This window comes from Gallus gallus, chromosome Z (genome assembly GCF_016699485.2).
Source record: "Gallus gallus isolate bGalGal1 chromosome Z, bGalGal1.mat.broiler.GRCg7b, whole genome shotgun sequence".
Classification (NCBI taxonomy): Eukaryota; Metazoa; Chordata; class Aves; order Galliformes; family Phasianidae; genus Gallus; species Gallus gallus.
Window position 1 is genome coordinate 34613452 of NC_052572.1, and position 27423 is coordinate 34640874.

The 27423-nt window shown below is 39.6% G+C and overlaps 1 protein-coding gene and 1 long non-coding RNA gene across 7 annotated transcripts in view; one reads left to right on the forward strand and one right to left on the reverse strand.

Moving 5' to 3' along the window:
* The first annotated feature begins 447 nt into the window (after positions 1-447).
* FOCAD (focadhesin) overlaps positions 448-27423 on the forward strand; it is a 99786-nt gene continuing 72810 nt past the window's right edge. Inside the window, exons 1-12 of one of the 6 annotated variants that reach the window (XM_040655530.2) lie at positions 448-524; positions 1142-1233; positions 3742-3840; positions 4414-4502; positions 8786-8860; positions 10348-10502; positions 16013-16117; positions 21409-21510; positions 23707-23911; positions 24450-24656; positions 25080-25167; positions 26315-26511. In XM_040655530.2, the coding sequence (XP_040511464.1) occupies positions 4446-4502; positions 8786-8860; positions 10348-10502; positions 16013-16117; positions 21409-21510; positions 23707-23911; positions 24450-24656; positions 25080-25167; positions 26315-26511 (1191 nt within the window). In that variant the 5' untranslated portion in view covers positions 448-524; positions 1142-1233; positions 3742-3840; positions 4414-4445. The remainder of the gene's footprint in view (positions 525-1141; positions 1234-3741; positions 3841-4413; positions 4503-8785; positions 8861-10347; positions 10503-16012; positions 16118-21408; positions 21511-23706; positions 23912-24449; positions 24657-25079; positions 25168-26314; positions 26512-27423) is intronic. The other 5 variants (XM_046905347.1, NM_001195603.3, NM_001398429.1 and 2 more) reach the window with 5 other exon arrangements.
* Positions 12770-13998, reverse strand: LOC107052276. The gene is made up of 2 exons (XR_001464671.3): positions 13616-13998; positions 12770-12873 (listed from the first exon to the last, which is right to left on the reverse strand). It is a non-coding gene; the product is annotated as an uncharacterized LOC107052276 (long non-coding RNA).

Sequence of the window (27423 nt, forward strand, 5' to 3'; positions counted from 1 at the left end):
CTGTGTGCCCAGGAAGCAACTAGTCTTACTATTACAGACTGAGGCAAAGAAGGCATTAAGTACCTCAGCCTTATCCTGATCCTTGGTCACAGTATTCTCCTCTGTGTCCAACAAGGGATGAAGATTCTCCCTAGCCTTCCTCTTAGTGTTAAAGTATTTATAGAAATATTTATTGTTGTCTTTCACAGTAGCGGCCAAGCTCAGTTCTAGCTGGGTTTTGGCCTTTCTAATTTTCTCCCTGAAGCCCTTCCATAACGAGCTCCACGATCACAGCCACCTATACCCACACCCCACAAACGCTACACACACCCACCGACCACCCACCCTCCGCCCTTCCGCTCCCGGGTCTCCCAGACGTAGCAGCAGGTCAGGCGGCGGCGCAGAACCCGCCCTGTGCCCGCAGCCTCCGCCCTCCCGAGCCGAGGCGCAGGCGCCCGTAGCCACGCAGGCGCCTTTCGCTGCCGGGGCTGGTCGGGGCCCTTGCCGGTGTTCGCCTCCGGGAGCCGACCCGGGTGCTGGGCGAGGTGAGGGCAGCGAGGCGGGCGGCCGACTGGAACCGCAGCCCGCTTCAGGATTGCGGGTGCGGAGCTTCTAGTCGAGAGGCAGGCTCCATACCGGCCTTGGGCCGCCCGGCGCAGGGCACCGGCCCCGGCTTTGGGTGGGGGGGAACCGCCCTTCTGGGGCGGTGTGCGGGACCGCCGGGCTCTGTGTCTGCCTGACTGCGGGGCTGTCCGCCCCGAGGAGTGAGCAGTCACTGACGCTGTCGTTACTCAGCTCTTTTCTTTCCTTAAATCTTCTTACGCTTAGAAGCGCTGAAGTACTGGGTGTGCACCGTTGTCGTGTGTTTGGGCTGTTAGTGGGTTTTGGGGTCCAGATCAGGAGTGCTGCTTATTCCTGTGCCTGGCTGGTGAGTGCGTTCCCGTGAGCTGCCGAGACTCGGGTTGTAACAGGCGCTGGTGGAGAAGTGCAACATGCTCATGCTCACATCCTGCAGTGCTTATGGCTGTTGGAAGGGCTTTTTTTCACAAAGCTCTCTTGCTTTTCCCAGTCATTGACACACTGCTGTACTGTGTTTGGAGTTAGATCTGTCTGCCACCTGTAATCCACCTTTGTCTTAACCCAGTGTCTCTCCTTTTGCCAGGTGTCCGTGTGTGTGTTGCTGCAGTTGACAGGACCAGCACAACTGTGTTTTTGCCAGTTCTCCATTAATATAAGCAGTGTGAGTCCTTGCTGGTGGGTGCCTGTGTTCTCTCTGCTTTGGTTTGAGAGGAACACTGGTTTGAAGTGGGAGTCCCTTCTAATAAGCAAAGCACAGCATATATAAGAAATGTGGTCAGTGTGGCAGTCCTCTGTGTTCTGTTACTCACTTTAGCTTAACTTGTAATAGTGACTCGAAGTAAACTTTTAGCGTGGACCAAATCTGAAGGTGTAATGCCAAGAGAACATTTCTGGTTCCAGTTAGCATTAGGATGTTTACCATGTCAAAAAGCAGGCCCAAGAGAACCTCATGAAGTTCAGCGGTGCCAAGTGCAAGATTTTGCCATTGGGTCAGGGTAACCTCAGGTATGTGTACAGGCTGGGAGAGCTCACTGAGAGCAGCTCTGCTGAGAAGGACTTGGGAGCTGTGATGGACAAAAAGCTGGACATGAGCCAGCAATGCGCTCTTGCAGCCCTAAAGGCCAACAGTATCATGGGCTGCATCAAAAGAGGGGAGGGAGAAGCAATTTTCCCTTCTGCTCTGCTCTTCTGAGGCCCTTTCTGGAGTACTGTGCCCAGGTCTGGGGCCCCCAGCACAAGAAAGACACCGGAGCTCTTGAAGCATGTCCAGTGGAGTACCTCAAAGCTGATTAGAGGGCTCAAGCACCTCTCCTACAAAGACAGGCTGAAGGAGCTTGGAGAATAGAAGGGTCCAGCAAGACCCCTTTGCATCCTTCCAGTACTTGAAAGGAGCTCATAAACAGGAGGAGTGACTTTTTGCGTGGTTTAATAGTGATAGTACAAAGGGGAATGGTTTTAAACTAAAAGAGGAAAAAAATAGGTTAGATGCTAGGAGGAAATTCTTTATTCAGAGGGTGGTGAGGCCCTGGCACAAGCTGCCCAGAGAAGCTGTGGGTGGTGTTCAAGGCCAGGTTGGATGGGGCCCTGGGAAACCAGACCTGGTGGGTGGCTAACCTCTGCCCTGCAGACGGTTAGAACTGGATGACATTTAATGTCCCCTCCAACCTAAGCCATTCTTCGTTAGGAAAATAAAGCTGGAGTCCCTTGCATTCCCATTGTCCTTTTTCTCTCTTTGTGTCTGTGTGTGTGTTTCAGAGTGATATTTAGGGTGGCTGTTTTTTATCAGTTGGTGGTGTAAAACACCTTTTCAGCCATGAGAATAGCAAGAACAGATTGGTACAAGGAAACAAAGAGGCCTTATCGGGACATGAACAATGTAACTTGTTACCACTTAGCAAGGCAGGCTTCTGACCTGAATCCTGCTGGCGTGAGCTGGTTTGGTATTGCCCCAGCAACATGTTAGGAGTTGGTTGCTTGCTCTGATAATCTGCAAGATTTTGTAGTGTACCTGTTTTTTATTTCTTTTTCTGCAGGCGGGGAAATGAGACATTGATCACATTGAGCCTCTTTTGCAAATGGATGGATTTGATTCAGGCTGACACTGCTTTCTTTGCAAGATTGTTTTGTGTGCAATGCTAACTATCTGTTAGCTGTGATGTGGAAAGAACAACAGTATTGGAATTATTGCTATTAAGGGAGATTCTGCTAGGCGTGGGTATTCTGGGGGGGAGCAGAGGATGGTGGGGGTTGTGGCAATACTGTCCCAAATGTTGTAGGGTAAAGCTTTAAGTACTCTTCAAGGTTGTTGCTGGTAGGCCAGAGATTTGCCAACTAGCATAAGCCTGGCCTTCCTTGCTTTTGTGGTAGAAGGCTGATAAAAATAGGAATTACTTATTTGTGGTTGCTTTTGCCTTTCTTGGGATGATTCTATGGCAGTTACGCCATTCATGGGAAGAAGAGAAAGGTGTTGCAGAAATGCTGATGTTTATTCTTACTTACAGAAGCAGCTTAGCATGCAGACAAGAGTGGGCAGCAGCCATCCCTCCTAAGTGGGAGAAAGCAGTTGTTCAGAATTTTATTTAACTAACAGCAAGTACTCTCCAAATTAAAATACTTAAACTTAGGAGAGGGAGAAACCTCACCTTTTTGTTTTATCTATTTTCACTGCACCTGTCTTGTCTTACTCTTGTTAGATTTTAGATCTTCGGTGCCAAAAAGCAAGTCAGCAGGTTCAGAAAAAAGGCTTTGTGGCAGCAGTGGTGGCATTGTTGGTTTTCCTCGGTTGTATTTTTGTTGTTTAATTAACTCTAGTTTTTGGTAGTGGCGAGATTCTGTTTTATAAATCATATTTGGAAGTGTCTGCAGCGAGATTTTGGCTGTTGTCTCTTCAGTTACTATTGAAATTTTATATTCATCGAAGTGATAAGCATTATTTTAGAGTCTTCCTTCTGTGAATGGAATTTGCTATGGCACAAAGTGTGTTTGCACATTTCCAGAGTTTGCTCCCATCGTTTGGAAAATTGGTGCCAATATTCTGAATGCATTGCACCAATAGCATATGTTGAAACTGGGGTACGTTGTATGCATATTTTGTCTTGGTTCTTTTTGCAAGTGATTAGAGTTAGGTCTTCAGCAAATGCTAGACTGTAGTATTGATTTTTTTTTCTTTTTTTTTTTTTTAAGGAAGACTTCTGAAATAACTGAAGATGTGTTTATAACAAATCATGTTCGTTTAAACAACAAGTTCATTGTTTGTCATCAACGTCAGTGGTGTGCAGCAAGGTAAACTGAGTTCTGATTCCTCTCCAGTGTTGGTTCCTCTGTGCTGGTAGATGCATACATATTCTGACTTCTAGAGAAATTGGGCTTTTTTTTTTTTGTCAACTGTCCCAGCCCCTAGCTGCAATTCTGATTTACAGTCTTACAGGTGGATTTTTGTTTTATTTCTGTTTTTGCATGAGGTACTTGGATGTGGGGAGATATTTGCCTTTTAAATCATGTTTGAAATTGAACGCTCCTCAGCTGTCCCATTTTGAAGTCGATGAGATTTACCCTAGAGAGCATTCTTAAGCGTATACTTTCAGAGTATGCATATGCTGTGCTGTATGGAATTGTATTTGCTCTGTCTTTAAGAAATACTGATCATTCATTCTTCACATGAGAGCAAAAGGTATTCAGGATTTTAGCTGTTCTTGGGTTTAAGCTTATTAAGCAAGATAAGCTAATGTGGATGAAAGAAAATGATGTAATGTTCACATCTGCTGTTTAGCGTAAGCATCTTACGCACGTTTTCTAGCAAATATCAAACTGTATTGCCCAGTCCCAAGCATATTTTTTTTTTAATCTGTCTTGCAGGGTGTGAGTTAGTGTCCCATGACAGAGCCAAAATGTCGGATGACATCAAGAAGCGGTTTGAATTCCCTAACACAGTTATTCAATCACAGGTAATTTTTTTAAAATGTTAAACAAATGGAATAATGTGTGAAGACTTTCCTGCTGCCTGGCTCCAAAGAGGTTTTAAGAAAGACCTTTTAGCTTCAAACCAGAAAACCTAAGTAGTTGTTATATTCAAGATGCAAACAAAAGCTAATTGCTGTGTCTGTGTGCCTGAACATAGTATGTAATCACTCATCGCTGTGAAGTCTCTGCATGAAAATCAGAAAGCTTCCAGTCCTGGAAAGTTTAAGTAGGGCCAAATGCTTATTAGTAGCCCTGTCAGTTGGAGAGAAGCAAAGAGTTACCAGATGTCATGTGTAGGGTGGAAGTTCTTGACAGTACTTTGTGCGGCTGTCTTTAGGGCTGATGTATTTTTCTCCTGTGTGATGACAGCTGAATTACTGCCGTCTTGTCTGTCCTTAGTACCTCTGTACACATTCGCTATGTTCAGCAGACGAAATGCCTTTATTTTCATACCATCTCTGCCTTTAACTTTCTCATTTAAATAAAGCATTTATCATAGTATCTTTAACAAGCAGCATGGAAGGAAGTAATAACCTCTGTTTAAGCAATATGCTTTCTCTGGTTCAGTCATTTCTATTTTAGCCTTAAAATGTTTCTCTTCAGCTGGAAGATAAGACTAACTTCCCCACTGTCTGCTTCTTTCTATTCTAAATTGAGGGTTAAAATTGTAGCCAGTTGTCTGATGGAGTTTGATGTGAGTACAGTCTGCAACATAATTTCCCTGTCTTTTCAGTTCAGCTGAAGGTGCATTGGCTTACAGTAAGTGACTTTGAAAGAGGGACAAGGAAGTCCGCTAGTGGTCAGCTTGATATTTAGAAGAGGAAGGCATGGCCCTCAAAACTGGAGTACACCTAAGCTCTAGCATTGTCTTGCTTTGCAGATGAGTTTATGTTCTTTAGCCCTCGTGAACAGGACTCAACGTTTCTGAACCACTTCAGTTTTCTTCAGTAAAGAATGTCTTTGTGTATAGTACAGATATCTACTGGTTTTTCACTACAGTTGCTCATCATTTAGGGCTACTGCTGTGGGAGTTTGTGCTGTGTTTTGATGATTTTTCTAGCTTCCACTTCTACTCTATGACCCCTCAAAAGCACACTGACATCATCTGTCCAGGTATTCCAGCCGTGATCAAACATCGGCTCTGCAGATCATGTTACCTGTACAGACAAGGATCAGCAAAGTGAGGGACTTGAGCAGGGTTTTTTAGGAGAAAAGGTTTTACTGATGAATCTTGAAATGTGGTGGGCTAATCTGTGTTCAGACTCTTCTATGTAGTTCACAGAAGCCTCTTTCTGTTGATAAGCCTTTTTTTCAGTGTGATGAAACTTAAATTTTTAAGGATGCAGTTGTTGATTTCTAAAGTTTCTGATCATAGAATGGTTTGGGTTGGAAGGGACTTTTAAGTTCATCTAGTTCCAACTCCCCCCTGCTATAGGCAGGGACACCTCCCACTAGACCAGGTTGCTCAATGCCCCATCCAGCCTGGCCTTGAAAGCTTCTAGGGAGGGGGCATCCACAGCCTCCCTGGACAACCTGTTCCAGTGTCTCACTACTCTCACTGTAAATCATTTCTTCCTAATATCTAGTCTAAATCTACCCTGTTCCAATTTAAAACCATTTCCCTTCATCCTGTCACTACATCCCCTTCTAAAAAGGGGCTTGCTTCTGGGCTTCCCTCCCCAGCTTTCCTGTAGGCTTGTTCTAAGTACTGGGAGGCCTCTATAAGGTTTCCTTGAAGCCTTCTCTTCTCCAGGCTGTTAAGCCCCAGCTATCTCAGTCCCCTGTCCTCAGGTGGAGGTGCTCCAGCCCTCTGATCATCTTCATGGCTCTCCTCTGGACTCACTCCAACAAATCCATGTCCTGTTTGTGATGGGATCTCCAGAACTGGATGCAGTAATCCAGGTGGGGTCTCATGAGAGCAGAGTAATGGGGCAGAATCACCTCCCTCAGCCTGCTGGCCATCTTTTGACACAACCCAGGATACAGTTGGCCTTATGGCCTGCAAGTGCACATTGCTGGCTCATGTCGAGTCTTTCACCAACTGACACTTCCAAATCCTTCTCAGAGGGCTGCTCTCAAGCCATTCTCCACCCAGCATATATTTTGCTTGGGATTGCCCCGACCCAGGTGCAGCACCTTGCACTTGGCCTTGTTGCACTTCATGGGGTTGACATGAGCCCACCTCTTAAGCCTGTCCAGGTCCCTCTGTATGGCATCCCTTTCCTCCCAAGCTGCACCACTCAGCTTGGTGTCATCTTCAAACTTGCTGAGGGTGCACTCAGTCCCAATGTCCATGCCGCCTACAAAGATGTTAAATAGCACTGGTCCCAACACTGATCCCTGATGAAAGCCACTCATCACCAGTCTTTACTTGGGCACTGAGCTGTTGACCACAACTCTCTGAACGTGACCATCCAGCCAATTCTTTATCTAGTGGTCCATCACTCAAATCCATTTTTTTCCACTTTGGCTACCAGGGTGTCATGTGGGACCATGTCAAACACTTTGCAGAAGTCCAGGGAGATGACATCAGTTGCTTTTCCTTTATCCACTGATGCTGTAATTCCATCATAAAAGGTAACCAGGTTTGTCGGATGTGACTTGCCCTTGGTGAAGCCCTTGTTACCACCAATCACCTCATCTTTATTTTTCGTGTGCCTTAGTATGGCCTTCAGGAGGATCTCTTCCATGATCTTGCCAGGCACAGAGGTGAGATTGACAGGCCTGTAGTTCCCTGGATCTTCTTTTTTTCCTTTCTTGAAAATGGGTGTTATGTTTCCCCTTTTCCAGTCAGTGGGAACTCCACCAGACTACCATGACCTTTCAGTAATGATGGATAGCAGCTTGGCAACTTCATCCGCCAGTTCCCTCAGAACCCATGGGTGGATCTAGTCAGGTCCTATGGACTTGTGCATCTTCAGGTTCTTCAGATTGTCTCAAACCTGACCTTCACTTACAACAGGAAAAAGAAAAATGAGGTGCAGGAAAAAACAAAATAATAGAAGGTTCATTTGTTAGGTTTTCTAAAAATCTATGGTCTGAGTGGGCAGACTATATGTTGCTGCTCCTTCAATGAAATCGCTGCACAGAAACAAAGACTTGACATAGTTCAATTTTCTCGTTCTATTTCGATAGTACTGAGGTCCTCAGATAAGCTTCTTTTGTTCTGTGTTTTTTTTTTTTTTGTGAAGTATGTCAGAGTACACATCAAAACCTTTGAGAAGTACAATCTTGTAGTCTAGGATGGTTTATAGTGACATTGTTCCTAGAAATGTGATCTGCTATGTCAGGGTTCATCATATCAGACTAGTGGCCAGCCTCTAAAGGAGTTGAAAATAAATTCTAAAAGGAGAAGAAACCTGGAAACATTTAAAGTATGTTCCTGTATTTTTATATACTGGTGAAACAGAAATGTTAATCGTTGTGGTTTTTGGTTTTGTTGTTGGTTTTCTTTTTTTCTTGGTTTCCTAGTTTATTTTTGTACAAAAGTAAATATCTGTTCTTACCATAGGAGAGCAGATGGAGCTGTTGTTCTGGTTATGTTGATAAGCTGAAACATTCTTATTTTTTCTGCTATGAAGAGATATCTTTGTCTTTCTCAGAGTGTTCAGTATAACACTATCAATGATAATGAAACACATACATTTTAAAGGAATCTGGAGGAAGTCAGGTATTTCTTCTATTAAAATTCAGTGAAAAAATTATTTTCATACCGATCGTATGAGCAACCTACTCTTTTTAGAATTGAAGTCCTGTTCTTAAAAACAACATTTTTTTTTCTGGAGGACCTGGAAAATCAGTCTTGTTATTTCTCTGCCACAAAATAGCTTTATGAGAAATACAGTTAAATCCAAATGTCTGATTTAAAGTAAGTTAAACATTTCTGGCTGTAGGTGTGCTGTCAGGTATGCAAAAGGTTTAGGTTGCGAGACCATGTTTATCATCAGTGTTTTCCTAAAATAATGCTTCAGAACTTTGCATGTGTTTCTTATCTGTGTTCAAGTCTACTTCCTTTCTTGCTTTCACTAACTTGTGTAGTAAAGAATATAATAATGGCCAGTGCTGTAAAGTGTGCTGAGATCTGTACAGTACTGGAGCTGTAAGTCTATTACAGCTGATAAATTAAAATGTTCGCAATTCCTGAGAATGTGAATAATCCTACTCTTACGGAAGGCTGTGTAAAAAGATGCACTTATTTCTGTTTTTTGTGTAGTGGAGAAGTGAAAAATAATATTTGATCTGCATGTGTTTTTTATTTCCTATTTAGGCAGTGGGCCATCTGATTGCTGCAGTACTGAAAGAAAATGCTTCTTCAGAGAAGATCACGCAGACCTCTCACCAGGTCTGTGCCATTCCTTCACTTCTGTCTTCTTTCCCATTTATGGATGCCTACGTTTTTTTCTGTGGGTTCTTACTCCCTGCTGTGTGATTTTAATAAATCCTAGAAGTTAAGCACGTTGACACTATGTGCCTGGGTATACAGGTGATAACTCAGCCTTCAGGATCAGAAGGCAGAGACCTTAATTCTGCAGAATAGCAACATTTCACTCTGCTCAACCAAAGAAAGTTTTGCATTTATTTACATTACCAGAAGCGATGTGCTGTGTGGTTAAGATGCTGCCATTTTGTTAAAAATAAATAAATTACAGCAATGTAGGCATTTCAGAAAGTATATACTTTCATATAGCTGTATTGATGTTTTCTTAAATATTAACTATGGAAGAGCTCACATTTATGTAAGAGAGCATGGTGCAAAAGCATACTTTTAATTGATTCAAGCTCATGTGAGTATGGTCTGTCTTGTTAACCAAGAGCCATATGCAGTGCTAGTGTTTGCAGGTGTCACAGTCATGTCAGGGAGGTCTTAGGATTTCCTGCATTTTTCCTCTCCAGTGCTAATTTGTACTGAAATGAGCAGGAAAAAAAAAAGTGTGGATCTTTCCTTCGTCTGAAGTCCCAAACCCCAAACTAAGAAATCCAAAATCAAATCTCAAAAAAGCTCAATTTTGATGTGAAGATATGTTTGAGGTGCGTAGTTTCTCTAAGCAGCTTTTCCAAATCACTGAGCATGGCCATATTTCTAAATGGGATTCTATCTTGAGCTAAAACCTGATTTCTCACTTCTGCTACCCCATGGAAGTATTGAACTTAAACATAACAGCACTTTCTAAAACAGTAGGAAGCAGGAGGTGGCTCCTGTTAACATTACATGTGCCTTTTTTTTTTTCTCCCCTCTTTTCATAGGAGAATTTTGCAGTATTCAGTTGTTTAAAAATGTTTTCCTTTCTCCATTTGGAAACCACGAAGTCAGCAAACCAACTTAGAAATGCAGATCTATTATCAAAATAAACAGTGGGTTTGATGGACAGATTTGCTGTATTTAACAGCAAATGGAGAGAATGGAAGGCATGATTTGAAGAATGAAGATGACTTTCTTCTCTGCATCTAGAGGCAGACATATGAACAGCTGTCTGCACCGCACTGTACTGTAGACACAGTTTGACATAGCAGTTCCTGACATGTCTGTAATTACTTTATTAATATTTCTAAGGCAAGTAGAATTGACGTGAGCCTACTCTCACAGGCACAGCTGAAAAATTCTCCCATTGTGTCTTATTCTTCTGCTCATACTGGGGACAAGAAACATGACAGCTATCCTAAAGTAGTCCTTTCTTAGATGAAGAATCTGTATTCCAGCTTCCTCTTTGTACTCTCTCAGACTTGAGGAGAAGCTGTTAAGCAGTTTTTTACTTTAGAAGTGTGTTCGAAATGAAGGAAGAGAAATCATTGTCAGCCTTCTTATTGCTTGTCTCATACTTTTAATTTTAGACTCCTGCTCTGAACTTACTCTGGGAGAAGTGCTGCAGTGAGAATGTTGCCTTGAGAACAGCTTGTTCTGAGGGTTTGGTGGCACTTGTTGCAGAGAACCACGCCGAGCTCAGCTATGTTCTTCATGGAGCTGTCAACCTAATTCCCTCAGCAAGGTGGTATTTGTTTGTCTGATCTTGTGACTTTTGTCAACTGCTTATCAATCACTGTTTTTTTTCCTTGTAAACCCTATGGAAGAGAAGTGGGTCTGTGAATGACTGAACCCAAACTGATATTCATCCAGGGCTGACAGTGCCCTGCCGTTCTGCTGCAGAACAGTGCTTTCATCTTGTCAGTAACTATATTGTTTTGACTCTGAAAAAAGAACTCACAGTCTCTCCCACACATGCAGGCAGATGTTGTTAGAAGTTTCAGACCAAGCTAATGGTCTGAACTGTAATAACCTCAGAAATCAAGGCAATTCCTCGTCTTGTTCCCTCTGTCATGGGGAGGAAAATGGCTGTAACTTCTTTCATGATAAGGGAAGGGGAAATACCTTCCTAATCTGTCTGTCCAAATAACTGATTACTCATGTGGATCCACCATCATTCTCTGCGTAGGTATTAGGAGTTGCTGGCTTGTGTTTCCACTTCTGCTAAAGAAGAAATCACTTTACCTAACTCTACAGCTATTACCTCTTAGAAAATTCTGCAAATATAACACTTGCATCTTGTGATGTACTTTTGATACAGGTAGTCAGCACAATATACTGGGAGAATGCACATCTGGGGAAAAAATAGACAATGTGTAAAACTTAAAAATGGAAGTCAAATGATGACTGGGAAGGTGTTATCACTCAAGTCACCCAACCTTATAAAAAACTTTGGGGTACTTTGTCTTTCTCCCTAGTGTCATTTTTAGCCAAAGCTAAAATGAAGGCTGCTCCAAAAGTAATGCCTCCCGTTTTATTCTGTTGGTCCACAACATCAGAGGAAGATGGTGATATGACAGTAAAGATGGAACCCTCTCACCAATATTCCATAACATTTTTATTGCCATGTGACAGATGGCAGCAGAGGGGCACTCTGACAAAATGAAGCTCTGACATGGAAATGTGTCTGAAGCAAAGGTGTGGAATTGAATCCCTGCATGCAGAAAAAGTGGCACCCATTGACATTCGTGAATACTTGCTTGTACATGTCTGGAGACCAAACAGTGGATGTGAGTGACAGTGAGATGGTGGGTAGTGCCTTTCAGCAGTGGCGACAGTGGCAGTTGGTCACTTTCACTGGTGCAGATGTTTATGAGTGCAGCATGCAGGCTCTTGTTCATTTCTGGTGAAAATGTTGAAAAATGGAGTTTTGTAGCTGAGATCTTTCTCTATCAAACAGTATTATTGTGCTCTTTGTATCTGTTGTAATTTCCAGGAAAATGAATAGGAGGCAATACTTTCAGAGAGATCTGTGTAACTAGTGCTGCACCTGTGATGTATTATGCTGGTGAGCTCAGCGCAGGGGTTGCAGAAGCCATGCAATTGAAGATAAGTTTTACACCCCTTCTAAATCAATTTTAGGCTGAAGTTCCTCATGATCAGTCTGAGCCAAGGATGAATTTAGTTTTGAGTAAACTGCAGTGAAATGATGAAGAAATTACTTGTTTAAAAAAAAAAAAGGAAAGAAAGGGACTGAAGCCTTGTGGCTGACTTGCTTGAAGTTGAATTATGTGTAGGATCTTGCTGTGATGATGAGACTCTGTGCTGAGTTTACAATAGCTGGTTATGAATCCCTATGGAACGTTTTGTGAATACGTTCTTACAATACAAATAATTCCTGCAAACTACTGCACTCAAAAGGACCTGCAATTTGGGATCAAGGGAGGAATCTGCATTGTTAACGAAGAAGCAAAAGTTCCTGTGCTTTAGGCACTGGGAACCTGAGCACTGTGACATAAACAATGTGGAAAGCTTTGTTATTTGTGGCTTGCAGACTAAAAAATATTTAATTCCTGTTCTGCCAAGATTGTTAAGAGTATCACCAAATATAGGGAAGCTAAGTTTTCATACCATTTCTGCTTCAGGATAAAAACTACTAGAAGACAATAGTTTAGACTGAGCTGATCTTAAAGACAAAAGTAGAGTTAAAATATTGAAAGGACGTGTCTGTGCCCCAGTTCCATTCATTCTTAGATTTTTCCATGTGTTAAATCACCACAAATGGTTAGTTGCTATGGTAAGTGCTGGCAAATTACCTAGGAACCATTATACATATATTTTTGACATTTTTCCTCAAGCTGCCACAGTTCAAACCACATCCTCTACAGACTGCAAAGCAGGATTTAGCCTAACCACAGAAGTCCCTGGGTTTAAAATGTCTGTAGCCTCAGGAGCTGATTAAAATGATTGTTTCTGATTGGTTCTTTTTGGTGTTGATGCCTTTTTTTTTTCCCCTCTCAATTGTTTTAGAGTCTTAGCCTGCTGTTTCTTGTTATTCCCAGCCAAATTTTCATCCAGGTTTGCTCTGGGGCTTTGCACAGCAGTGTGCACAGTGTCTGTAAAAGAAAATAAATATGAGATTAGCAGCCAGAAAGGCACATGGAATTGCTGAGCACATTTCAGTGCTGATAAAGTTAAGTAAATGTTTTATTGGCAGAGACTACTGATGTTTTGTTCTTTCTTCCCTTCCTTTTGTTATGATGAATTTAGCAGGGGCTTAGCACACCTGGTGGTTTTTATTTTGTCAGGTGTATCAAATTCTACATGCTAGGAAAAACATTGTTTGAGACACATCCATTGCTTATCTGTATTGACTTTTTACATGGTTCTCTCTATCTGCTTATTATACAAGTAAGAAACTATTCATATCTCTGGTGCATTGTTGTACTTGTCTGTTAGACTCAGTATTTAAGTTTCCTCTGATGCCTCTGAAGTGTAAATCCCGTGGAGAGTTACATTTGTGTCTTTTTGTACATACGTACTTTCTGGTGTATATACATACATAGGTATGCATATTTAAGTTTATATGGATACACATGTACACATTTTACTTTGTTTTTGACATTGACCTTCCACTTTCTTTGCTTTGATTCCGTAAAACGGCAGTTTTCTGCCATTATGAATCATCACAGCCCTTTCTGTTGTAGAAGAGGTAAAACCTGCGGCCAGTATTCAGTAATGAATGATCATAAATAACCAGAATATTATATTAAAAACCTATTAAGCAATACATTAGTGTAAACTTTAAGAAACTACCAGGATTTTTGTGTATTTACATTTTTAGGATGTCCTTATTACCTGAGCAGGAGCGCTGTGGTGAATTCTTGCAGTATGCCATAGCAGTGTGCTGCTTGAGTTCAGGAGCTGAGTGCAAAGCCTCAAGCAGGTGTTCTTCCTCCACCTCCCATCAGGGAAATTCAGACCAGCAGTACTGGAATATGAGATCAGTCTAGCCTGTTCTCTTACTGTTTTATTGTTTGCTTTTTCTGCGCTGCATAGTTGCTCTGTTGATGCTGGGGATACATCAACAGATTGACCTTTAAATGGCTGAAGGCTTACAGTGCCTCCAAGGTCATTTTTCTCTTTCTCCACATGCCTGTCCAAAAGATCCCGTCCTCTGTGTGTTAGGCTGCCTGCTCTGGGATCTGTAGGCCTGCTGCGCTCCTTTGTTTTGGTTGCTTGGCAACAGAATTCTGCTGAACCTCCTATTCTTGTCTTTTTCTGTGTTTCAAGAGCCAGGTGTCATGATAGCCACTAATTTTGATGATTACAGGCACATTTTTCAACTGATCCATTTTTGGAAGAAAATAAGCAAGCACAGTATGTTGGTTTTTCAGCAAAGAGTATGAAAGGCACAGAAGAAGGCACATGCTTCTTTGCCTCTATCTGGAATATGAATCTGAACGTTTTCTGGTGGAGACATCTACTGTTGGAGTCTCTATGGGATATTCCCTGGTGTACCTTGCCAGCTTATGAAAGTCGCTCTGCAGGTGGTGTTAAATTTTATAAAGATCTGGCAGTTATAAGTGATATTTATTTATAATATTTGTCCATTTTCTTTGTTGTGAGTTTTAGGTTTTGATTCCATAATTTTCAGTTTCTTGAATCTTCAGTGAAGCATTCATAAGTATCAAGCCTTGCTGTTCTTTGGGTTCTGGGTTTGTTTGGTTTTTTTTGTGACTACATCACCCCGTTTTTGATTTTACATGGGCCTAGTCTGTTCATGCAAGCTCTTGTCTTCTAATAGTGCTAATGTAAAGTCTCAGTGGTCTTTGATAGAAATTGCTTACATTTGTTCAGACTTCTTGCACCACTTAAAAGTCTAAATTTAGGTTGATTAAACTCATAATTTTGGGAGGAGTTTAAGGAGCATACTGCACGCTGTGCGAAACAGTATTAAGTATCTCAGTTTGCTCATCTGCTAGATGAGAATGGTGGTTTCTGTTTGTACTGTAAGAGGCTTGTGTGAACTTCATGAAATGTGTAACTTCATGATTCCAGCTGGCCACCTGAGGAGTTCCTGCAGTGGTCCATCCATGTTGGAGAAGTGGAGTTGCAGATAAAACAGATTTTTCTGACTTTCTAGTGATGGGAAACAAAAGAGGGAAACGATAACAATAAAGAACAATAAAACAACACTAGCCTCTTTTTTCCTCCCTTTTTTTTCACTATGTGATAGTAGCAACTTTTTTGCTTTTGTTAGGCGACAATCATTTAAAAAACATACTACTCATTCTTCCTGTTCATTTTTCTTCAGCTACTGTGTTTTAGTAATGGAAGCAGTGAACTGTCTGATAGCATTTTCTGGATCAACCATCAAATAATTGATCATGACTTTTCCTCTGTGTCTACATTTTCACTGTGTAAAATGTGATTCTTCAGAATATAGTTTGGTTTCTATAAAGAACTGGGTTGGTTTTGGCATGATCTAGTTTGAAAGGTGTGGAATGCTGTGAAGAAGAAAACAATTTTGAAGATCATGCTTTTCAACTCAAGCAGTATCTACTTTTAGATTTGTTACTGACTTCACTGCACAATTGGAGGACTTCTGTTTGTCCTTGTGGTGAACTTTATTACCTTCATTATCATCATCCCTTGAAAATGGGATAAATCCTAGCAAACAGTCAGAAATACCGCTTTTTTCTTGTGTTTTCAGAGAAAGCAAACTTAAAAGTGTAAGAGGGAAATAAAATAGTTGTATGTAACAATCTCTTGAGATTTAAAGTCAGGATAAACTAGATATCTCAAGCATTTTTTTTCAGAGAAGGTATATTCTAGTGTATTTAGATGCTTTCTCCTGGAGGTGAGAAGTATGCCTGAAATTTGTGTGCACTGAATGTTTACCTGTCCATTTGCCTGCAGAGAATAGGTAGTTTCAGGTTTTAATATTTTAGAATACCAATAACCAGTAAACTGGGGACAAAATTGTGCTATTAAGATCAGGAGGAAATAAACCATCACAAGTGTTAATTCATGCATTAATTATTGTGTGCTATATTATTAATTTTCTGAAAAAGAAAACAAAGATGTGGATATACAGCCTGCCCAAAACTGTGTAGACAGGTGTAAGGAGGTCCATAAGGAGAATTCAGTGCTTTTTTCGTGTCAGTTTTGTTACTAGGTTCCTCTTCTTACAAAAGAATCAAATAACTTGGCTCCATGCTTGACAGTATTGTACTTCTTTTTTGTCAACAGGAACGTGCATGGTTTAGTAAAAACTATTTGGAAACTCCTGCAAATTCAAGCTGTACAACTGGGAAGAAATGGAGATGACGCTGTTCTGAATCTGTATGGAATCAGGTTAGTTTCAATTTGTTTTAAATAGAGTCCCTAACAACATTTATAAGGACTAATACTGGCCTTCAGTCCATTTACTTGTTTGTTAATTTGGGTTATTTTGGTCCTGCTAACCAATTCTGGCCAAATTTGATAGAGTAGTGTCTGTTCAAGAGAGTTAAGTGCTGCATGTTTCTTGAGTGATTCAAGGGACAGCTGGCTGGGTACAACTGAACCTGGCTTCATTTTTGAGCTCAGCCTTTATTATCTTTATGCGTGCCTTACAGCTGGGGGAAGATGTTATTCAAAGTTTACAGCTGTAGAGATGCTTAACAACATAAAGCAATTGTTTCTGAAGAAAGAATTCTCAGTAGTTACAGTTCTCCCAAAACAAAAGTTCAGTAGAATACTATTATTAATAGAATAATCTGTCACAACCATCACTGTAAATTTTTTAACATGTGTTCCTTATGGTACAGAGAGGTATGTTCTGAAGTAGCCCATTTGGGTGAGCAGCAAAAATGAGAAGGGAAAAGACTTTTGTGAAATGAATAATATTATGAAGATGTCTGATGGTCACAGTATAATTGTCAGAGGTGGTGGTTTGCTACTTTCTTTAACCGAGCTCTGAAATTCATTCAAGGGCTTAGTCATACTGAGAATCTCACTAGGATAGATATAAAATATATCTGAGCTGCTTTCTTTTTGCAAAATACCAGGGAAATAATGCTTTAGTAACAGTTCCAGGAGAACTGATCTCCATCAACTTCAGAAACTCCTGAGTAACTTAGAACAGCATTATTTGCCATTTCCCTGAACCACAATGCACCCTTGTGGCAAAGAAGGCCTGCAGCAGCCTGGGATGCAGTAGGAAGAGTGTTGCCAGCAGGCTGACAGAAGCGATCCTTCCCTCTGCTCATCCATGGTGTGACAGATTTTGGTGCTGTGTCCACTGCCAACTTATCAGTGCAAAAAAAAAAAAAAATAAAATAAAATAAAAAAGAAAAGAAAAAGAAAAGGTCCAGGAAGGACCACACAGATGACAGAGAGACCAGAGCACTTTTCATGTAAGTCGTATAAGGAGAGGCTGAGAGAAGTGGGACCCTTCAGTCTTGAGAAGGCTCAACGGGATATTTTCCTTGTGTAGATGTTCCTGATAGAATGTCTGAAGAAGACATTCCTAGACAGTAGTGCCTACATACAGGAAAAGGCAATGGGCACAAATTGTAACATAGGAGATTTAGTATTATTCAAGAATTTATTTATTTATTTATTTGGTACTATGCAGGTGATTAAACACTGGAGCAGGTTGCCTAGAAGTGTGTAGGGTTTCTGTCCTTAGAGATGCTTCCTGCTCGAAACCCGACTTCTGGGTTTCCTGCTCGAAACCTGACTGTGCAATTCTGGACAACCTTCTCTAGCTGTCTCTGGTGGAGCAGATGAGTTGGAGTAGATGGTCTCAAGAAGTCCCTTACAACTTAAAAATAGCTTTCTGACTCTGCTGTTTCTTTAAAGTTTTAAGGAGTTTGATGGTACAGAGATAAAATGAATGCTAGAAGCTCAAAAGGGGCGAAGACAAAGGAAGGCTTTGTGACAAAGAACCAATACTGGGGCTTGTGCATGTACAGTAACATGATGATTGCTAATTTTAAGCAAATTGAGGATGACTTCCCTCTCTCACCTGTTTTTATTTTTTTTCCTTCTATCAAAATAAAGTTTTTAAATGTTCTTACTATTAAAGTGGTTGCCATGTTAAAGTTGATGATTTCAAAATGCATCCAGAGCTACTAATATGAAGCTGCTTAACTTGCAGGAGCAGTCTTCTTGAGAGGAGATCTTGATAAACTCCAGTTCTAGAGAAATTATGTATCAGTTCTGATGTTAGCAGCTATTCTTCTGTCTTCATATGGAGAAGATGCAAGTAATGTTATGAATGTGCTTCAATCTGCTTTTTATGCAGAGAAGAGATATTGTCGTGTCATGTTGTATTCTAATGCTTTAAGAACATAAAAGACACTGCTTGATAGAGGAAAATTGTGTCTTTTTCTCAGTATTTAGTTGTGCCTACGTAGAATGGAGGAGACTTTGGAGAACTGAGTGCACTTACATAGGTCACTCTGAAAGTAATGTCTCCTATTTATTTCCATGGGAACGACAATAGATACAGAGAGTACAACACACTGTTTAATAGAGCGCATTCTCTGCTACAAAACATTACTTTTTTCAACATAGTCACCAGTATTAACTACGTATTTTTATCAGCCATGAACAAGAGCCAGCATGTCACACTTATAAAAATCTGTTTGGCACTCTCGAATGTGACTTGTCTTTTACTATTGCTGCTGAAATCCACCACCCACCACCTCACTGTGCCAACATCAACTCTCTAGTCTCCATCAATGTTCTGCAAGCATTGATGGATGTCAGCAGATGCCATTTTTTCTGCATGGAAGAATTCAATTCCACCAGCTTCCTTCATTTGTGCTTCCATGTCAGATAACGTTTTGTTAGACTGCCCCTCTGCTGCCATCTGTTGCACAACAATAAAGTGTAATGAAATACAGACAGGAAGGTTCAACCGCTACTGCCATACCAATATCCACGTCTGGTGTTGTGGGCGAATGTAGTAAAAAGGAGGCATTAATTTTGGAGCAGCCCTTGTATTATACTGTCAACTGTGCAAGAGTATTCTATACAAAAATCATCAGTGAATAGTGAAAAAGTACAAGAATGTTCATGAAAGTTCATGATACTCACTCTCTCTTGAAAGATTCGTAAAATAATATTACAGGCTAATGGATAGATTCTTTTAAGGCCAATCTCAATTATAGGCCTGGAGCACAGGTCTTATGAGGAGCGGCTGAGAGAGCTGGGATTGTTCAGTCTGGAGAAGAGGAGGCTCAGGGGAGACCTTACTGGTCTCTCTAACTACCTGAAGGGAGGTTGTAGTGAGCTGGGGGTCAGCCTCTTCTCTTGGGTGACTAGTGATAGGACTAGAGGGAAAGGCTTCAAGCTGTGCCAGGGAAGGTTCAGGCTAGACGTTAGGAAATACTACTTCTCTGAAAGGGTGGTCAGGCACTGGAATGGGCTGCCCAGAGAGGTGGTGGAGTCACTGACCCTGGTGGTGTTCAAAGAGCGTTTGGATGTTGTGTTGAGGGACATGGTTTAGCGAGAACCATTGGTGAAGGGTGAATGGTTGGACTGGATGGTCCTGTGGGTCTTTTCCAACCTTAGCGATTCTATGATTCTATAAATAATAGAACTACTTACAGTACATCTTCTTATCATATAATATCATATCTAATTCTTGAAAAGAAGTGGGAGAAAATAACGTCTTGTAGTTTGCAGGATTTTGTGTGGTTGCGTGTTCTGATTTCATTTAGAAAAGCCTCTGTAGATTTGTGCTCTGTAAAAAGCTCTGTAGAGCTGTGATTCTGTACTTCCCTTAAGCAAATCAACCTTGGAAAACTGAGAAGGGTTTGTCTCTGCTGCTGAAGAAAGCAGGAAATGTTCCTTTTAACCTAGTAAATTGATAGGAACTGCCTCATTTATCACTTAGCTTTGGGATTCCTAATTGTTTCCGTAAGCTCCTGTAAGTATTGCTGTCTTTCTGACAAACTGGAATTTCAGGGGTCGCTAAATACCAAATCAAATACACCATTTTATGAGTGTATGTGAAATAATTGATGCAACTTAAATTTAATTTTGGGATGGTCTGAATTTTTATGATGAAGTTGGAACCAGCTATAGCGAGGCAGAAGTAGCAAGAAAGTGACTGTGTGTGATAACTGTACATTCCCAGTGGATTAATTCTCTCTCTGCTCTAGCATAAAATTGTTTGGTGTTTTTTTCAAGCAATCATGAAGTTACTGCTGAAGACAAACTTCTCTGTACACACCTCTTCCCAAATGCCCATGGCATTATAAAATAGAACTTTTTGGGTTTACATATTTCAATGCTTCATTATTAATCACAGTTAACTATGGAGCTTAACAGATTTATTTTGGCATTGAGCTCTGTGCATGAGAGCACACAAAATTTGTTGTGAAAAGCTTGCTTTTTATTGGATAACAAGCCATCTTTATTTTGGGCTTCGTGTGTCATGTGTGCCTACTTCACAGCATTTTGATTTCGCCATTGTAGGAACACTTCGATGACTGATTACATAGTTTTCTCATTGGGAATGGTAATTAAAATATGACAAAGGTATTGAAATAAGCAGATGCTGTAACTCTGTATGCCTATACAGGACTGTGCTCTCTGAAGGTTCTGGCATAAGTCAGTACTGTTTCTAACTGGCTGCCTGAAAAAATGATTCCTTTCATGGCTTGCTAGACTCCAGAGCGAGATAGGCAACAAACTGTTCCTTGAATGCTGCAGTCTTCAAAAGCTGCAATGCAGCAATAACCTTAGTCTTTTGAATTTCTGTACAGAGGTTACATCTCTGTACAGAGATTCTTTAACTCCAGTGAAATGTTTACAGAATCAAGGAAGGTAGACATCTGAAGACCATGTATATAAGTAAACAAATTTTAGATAAATGAATATGGGGATTACCACACCTGCAGCCCAAAAATGAGGACCAGAGCTGTAATGTGTGCCTACTTCTCAGTTAATACATGTTTTCTGAACACACTGCAAGTAGTCTATCACAGTGGTCAGTCTCACAACAGTCCCTGTACTTTGAAATTACTTATTTTCCCGAACAGAATCGCAGTTCTAAAGAAGAAAAAATTATTTGAGGAGCAGAGGGAAAATCAAGTGTAAAAAAAAAATAAAAATAAAAATTCTGTTCTTGAAGAATTGTTTCAGTAACTGATTTTTTTCTCAATGAAAATACATTCTCTTTTTATAGGCTATATTTGCCAATTTCAGTTCCCAGCATCTAGTTATTGTTTACTAGCTTCATCAGTCATAATGTATTGGCACTCACTAGATGACGCCTGAAGTATTGTCTTCAGTTTTGGGGTCCCCAGTCCAAAGAAGAAGCGATAAACCTGAGTGAATTTATTGAGGGGCCTGTAGGATAATCATAGGGCTGGAGCCTAGAGCACCAACTTCAGGTTGGTTAAGCAGCATTCCTGTTTGCCTGCTAGACAAATAGGGGTCTTTCAGGCATTGTAGGCGGTGTAGGTGGCAGTCAGTCATTGACTCTTGCAGACTTGCTTTAGTGATAGGAGGTCTGTCTGTAAAGAATAGCTTAATACCAGGGTATTAAGCTGCCCATTTCTACAGCTGCTTTTATTTTGAACCTAGTAAATTTACACACTCACTTTTTGCATTATAGATCCAAATGTGATTTCTCTGCATTTCAGGAACAACCCTCATCCATTAATTACTGTCCTTGAAAATAGACCTGATTGCTGGCCAGTTCTACTGCAGCAGATAACAGTATTTTTCCATCAATGTCCAGAGAGGTAAGTAAATGAATAAACTGAAAAACAGCAAATGTAGATAACTCAGTTGTCAGCAAAATTTTCTTCTTGAAGTGAACTGCAATTGTACAGGCTTGTATGTAAGCAAGAAAAAGTGTGTCTTTGGAAAAAGATAATTGTGTCATTGAATTTTGTAATTCAAAGATTAAAAATAGAACAATAAGTAACAATATAATCCATTAAAAATCTATTTTTATTTTTTTTCTTAACTCACCTATGTTAGTAACATTTTTGTGGATGTGGAGAAATGTGTACAAAGTTGATAAAAAAGAAAAGAATTTATTTTGATTATTTTGTAAGCAGAGTTAAAAATAGAAATCAAATAAAATTAGTTTTTTAAAAAAATCCACATTCTACGCTAGAAACCACAATTACTGTAGTTCGGCTACTAATGGAAGAAGCTTACTAATCCCATTAAAAACTGTAATCTCAAGCGTGTTTTAGCAAGTAGAGTTTTACAAGTATGCAAGAATGATGTGTATTTGCCAAAATTTTGACTGTTCAGTCAAAGATGACAATATATCATGTATATAACTAATCTATGCAAAACATATGGATGATGTAAGATAAGCAGAGGAAGCTGTATCTCATAGGATAGAACAGGTATATCTCATAGGAAAGAATGAGGTATTTATATATATATGGTCTACTGTGTTTTTTTGCTGGTGGTGTGTTTCAAATTAAACATCTTAAACTTTCTTGCCACTTTTAGTGCAAAAACATCTGTGGACTATAATTCCAGACTGATAATATATTGATGTAGATATACTAAGTTACTAAGTTACTAGTAAGTTTACTAACTTACTAAGTTATGTTCAAGCTCTGTCAAACCAGAGTCTTGTTTGAAACTGACCCCTAATATTGATTTTCAGTATATTAGCTAATGTATTGATCATTACAGAATCACAGAATTGTAGGAGAATTGGAAGGGACCTCTGGAGATCATCAAGTCCACCCCCCTGCTAAGGCAAATTCTCTAGAGTAGACTGCACAGGCAAGCATACTGATGCAAGGCCGTGCAGCAAGCCATGTTCAGTTGCTAAAGGTTCCTGTCAGTCTGCTTCTCCAAATTATCCAGGTTCCTTTGAAAAAACATGCTTACCAGTGCTTCGTAAGGTCTCTCCTGTTTGCCATAAGCAATAAATTTGCAGAGTGTACTCCATCTTATCACCAAATCATTCATAAAGACTGAGGAGCACTAGACCCACTAATTATTCGTGTAGAACGCCATTACTTGACAGCCTGATGATCCACTTTGCATCTCTGATCATTACACTTTGAGCCTAAAGGTCTAGCTTGTTTTCCACCACCTGTACAGTCAGTCCACTTACCCAGGCATATTTCGCCAAATTTCAGATAGGTAGACAATGGATGACTTTATTAAAGGTCTTGGTAATTAGTCTTATTTGATCGTCTAGTAATGTCAGAATCAATTGGCAGTCCTAACATGGTCAAACTGAAAGAGTTGTTACATGATAAATCTTTTGCCAGGAAGCTGCGTTGGTTAAACCAACTGTTGTTTCCTGTAATTGTTTAAGATCGTTGCCCACGCTGGATGGGACTATGAGCAGTGTGATCTAGAGGGAGGTGTCCCTCCCTATAGTAGTGAAGTTGGAACTAGATGGTCTTACAGGTCCCTTCCAACCCGAACCATTCTGTGATTGTAAGAACTGAGAAGGAACGGATAGCTCTTCTTAGTTGAAATCAGATTTAATAATTAAAAAAAAAAGATAATCCTGAGTAATGTTTTTCAAGTACTACTTCATTATGGTGCGGTAGACTCTCATATTATTCACCACAGAAAGTAACTTCCTTGAATTGAGGAAAAGTAGAATAAAGTGAAAAGTATCTTAATATTCAAGTATAAATCAAATCATATTCCTGAGTGAATACTTAGTCTCTTACAAATGCATTTCATTGTGTGGTTGCTAGATAAGATCTCATGATAGTACTCTGTGATAGTAAATTGTATGGGGTTCTTTTTGTGTTTTTTTGTTTGTTTGTTTCGTGAGTTAGTAGTGTTTTTCTTAATGCCTTCCTGTTAATTGTATCCTGTGAATTACTGCAGACTCAGGGAACGTAACGTTACTTGGGTTTTCTTTGGAGTTTGTTCAGTTTATGGTAGAAAGTACTCTTGGCAAACTTTTTTTTTTTTTTTTTTTTTTTTTTGAACTGCAGGGCACAGAGTTCATGTGTTGCTATAATGGCTCCATTTCTAAGATACCTATACTGTGAACCATCTCAGATACGAGAATATGCTGAACTGCGAATGGGCTTACTTAGGATTTTACTTCAGCCACGTGGTCCAAAGCATAAAGAAGCACCCTGTGTTCTGGAGCATCATATTCTTCAGCTCCTGTGTGATTTCATTCCACATCTTCAGGTAGAGTTGTTGCCAGACCCCAACAACAACGAGAGTGCTGTTCCTGCCTTTCAAGAGAACAAATAGAGCACTATCTTCCATTTTCTGTAGACCTCATTCTGCATGGTGGTAAATACTACTACCATTTCTTTTGAGATGTACGTTAAAATCTTAGTTACAGTATAGAGGAAGTAGCCTAGAAATATCTGATTGAAGAATTTTTCTGTTAAAATAATATTTTCCTGCTGTATGAAACCCCCATACAATTTGTTTTATTTGGCTGATAGGACCTTAAGAACTGACTTTATTTTCTACTGATTTTTAAGAACAAGTGATTTTTCTCATCAGTCACTTTAGGACCTTAAATTCTTAAGTTCATCTGTTGATGTTGTAGATAAGTTTTATTAAAGATTCCTGAATTTTGTTCTCTAAAGCCTTAGTAATAACTGCACTGAAAAGACTGTAGAGCTAATAGAACTAATTTTAAACTTGAAGGAATTCTGCGTAAATAGAGAAGGACAATTAAACTGGAATGTGTTTTTCAACTACCTCTCTATAGGTTAAAGACTTGCCACAAGTTACAGAAGCCTTGTTTTTTCTTCAAGAGCTATTCCTCAGCCTGTTGCGCTTTCCTGCGTTTTGGAAAGTTCAATTATCCCAATTTTGTCTGCAACTGATATGCTTCTGTGAAGTGTGTTTAAATGTAACAGGAGAATGTTCATCTCTGATCTCCTTAATAGAGGACAACTTTGAGCTCTTAAAAGAGGTAGGATTTGGTTTTTGTGGGGGGAAATAGTCTCGTTAAATTTAAAGAATGTCATGTTAGAGGCAGGATTTCAAGACTTTGATATATGGCATTCATCTTTGAGTGACCGGTGTTGTTTGGAAAACTGATTTTTTTTTTTTTCTTGGTTAAAAACCTTCTGAAGGAAAAAAAAATACTGATGCTGTGTATATAAGCTAACCTTTAAACATAGGGGTTGGTTTAAACTGAGTACTGTGTTGTAGTTACTCATTTTAAGTGCTTACTGTATGCTATTTATATTCTTAATTGCATGTTCTGTATCACTGCGTTCATTATAAGGCAATAAGGAACTCCTTAGAGAATTACGGTTGCTTTTCCTTTTTTTACTATTCGTCCCCTTGAAAAACAAAGATAACTTGAACCTTTTTCATTTTCTCCCTATAGGTGTTTCCAGTGGAGCAGTGTATAATTGGACTAGCGCTTCTGCTGCTGCAAACACCAGAAAGTCAACAGAAGTCTATCTTGAGTCTAGGTAAAGCTCTTCTGAAAGAAGAATCCACACACTTTACACTGCATATTTATTTTTGTTTTGTGAAAATAGGCTCTGCACTCCCCTGAATTTAGATTGAAGTGTGAAATATTTTATATAAACAGGATTTTTCCTTGATTTGAAAAGTAAAATATGATCTGATGGCAGTAAGGCTCAATTTTTCCCACTACATTGACTTTTTCCATGAACGTTACTGTATTCTATCCCTTTGTATTGAAGCTTAATTGTTTCATTTTGAAGTCAATAAGAGGATATTTTCAGTGGAGGTTAATTCATTCTGAATGGTTTATTTTGATAGATCTTAAGAGAGTATGCTTGGTAATCTTCTTAATGTTTGTCTGAGCTTTTGACTAACAGTTTTGATTAATTGAGTTATTACAGTAAAAGTGAGGGAGTACACTACCTTCCATTATTGAATTTTGTGCAGCCATCAAGTGCTTTACTATAAAACAGAAGTTTATGGGTCTCTAAGTAGAACGTTCTACCGAAAATAAAAGGGATTCTCCAAAAGTATTGCCCCCTCTATTACTACATTGGCCCACAACACCAGTAGTGGATGTTACTGGTATGGCAGTAGAGACTGAACCTTCCCAACAACATTCCATTACATTTTATTGCTGTGTGACAGAGGGACAGTCTGAACAAAATAGCATCTGACATGGAAGTGTGTATGGAGGAAAGGGGTGGAATTGAATTTTTCCTTGCAGAAAAAATGGTATCTGTTGACATCTATTGGTCCTTGCTGGATGTTTATGGAGACCAAATCGTGGCTGTGAACACAGTGAGGCAGTGAATGGTGACTTTCAACAGTGGTGACAACAACTGTGGGTCACCACTGCTGGTGCAGATCTGTATGAGTGCGGCATGCAGGTTCTTGTTCATCACTGGTGAAAAGACTATGTTGAAAAATAGCTTTGTAGCTAAGGATTTGCTCTATCAAATAGTGTTATTATGCTCTTTATATCTGTTGTAGTTTCCATGGAAATAAATATTACTATGCCCTGTGTAATTCTTGAAACTGTTACTTTGTTTGACCAGCTTAAAAATGTTTGTATCATGCAAAAATAGAAATGATATTTGTTCTTTTTTCCCTAGCTGATCATCTTTTTGTTCCCATTTTCTTTAATAGCCTACAAGCTATTTTCCTCTCCAGAAAACATTTCAGCCACAGCCCTTGTTTTAGTGATGCCTCTGCTACAAATCTTATCTTCTTCATCAGTTGGAGACTGCTTACAGGAAGATGATTCTGGAACAACTAGGCAGCAACTGGCTACAGATCTTTTGGAAATATTAAAGGAGGAAGATGTGAAGAATAAGAAAGAATTGGTAATATTCTGAGTTTCTTTTGTTGTCTCTTTTTATTTGTCTTTATTTTGTGGTACTTAATGGGGGGTACATTTAACATTTTGCTGCATTATTCCTAGCTGACTGTGAAAAACTTGATATGTATGAATTTGTTTATGTAATACTGTTTTATGGAAATACTCTACAATGTGTATATTGCGTACACTAGACTACTAGTATAACTGAATTGCTTTGCTTTTCTTTGCTTTTAGAGACCATATAAAGAATTCACCTGAAATATTGATTAAGTAACAGAAATTAGTAGAAGACCACATTATGTATACTTATTTTGTTTATTCTGCTTAGCTGTATCCCTTTCCTTACAAGCTAGTTATCCTGGCCTTTTTTTTTTTATGTGCACTGTTGTTCTCCATCTATTTACCTCTACCTATTTTTCAAATACAGTAATTGTAGTGCCCAATAAATGTATTAATTTATCTTTAAATTAAATGCTAATTTACAAAGCTATCCAAGGTGTGGAGGCACTATACTTCCCATTAGTGAATAAAAGCATCATTAAAATGAAGCTCTGCAGTTGACAGAGAACTGCAGTTGCTGCTCAGAATCTTTTTTTCCCCGGTAACTTAAAGATGTGTGAGCCTGTCCCACTGGGGCCTGAATTTTATTTCTAATTTATATTTGGAGACTTCTTTTCAAGTACTTTAAGACTTGCTTTTTAAATAAGTGTTCTTCATCTAATTACTACATGCCAGTTACTGTCTTGATAATGATTGAGATGTCTGAAAACTTTGCGTTTTCTAAGGAAGCAGACTTATAAGGGAAAAGATGTTTTGTCTTGGATTTCTTTTAAAGAAGAACTCTGAATGCATGCATTAATTATATATAATTAATATAAATTTATTTGCAGGAGCTTAATATTTATTATTTTGTATA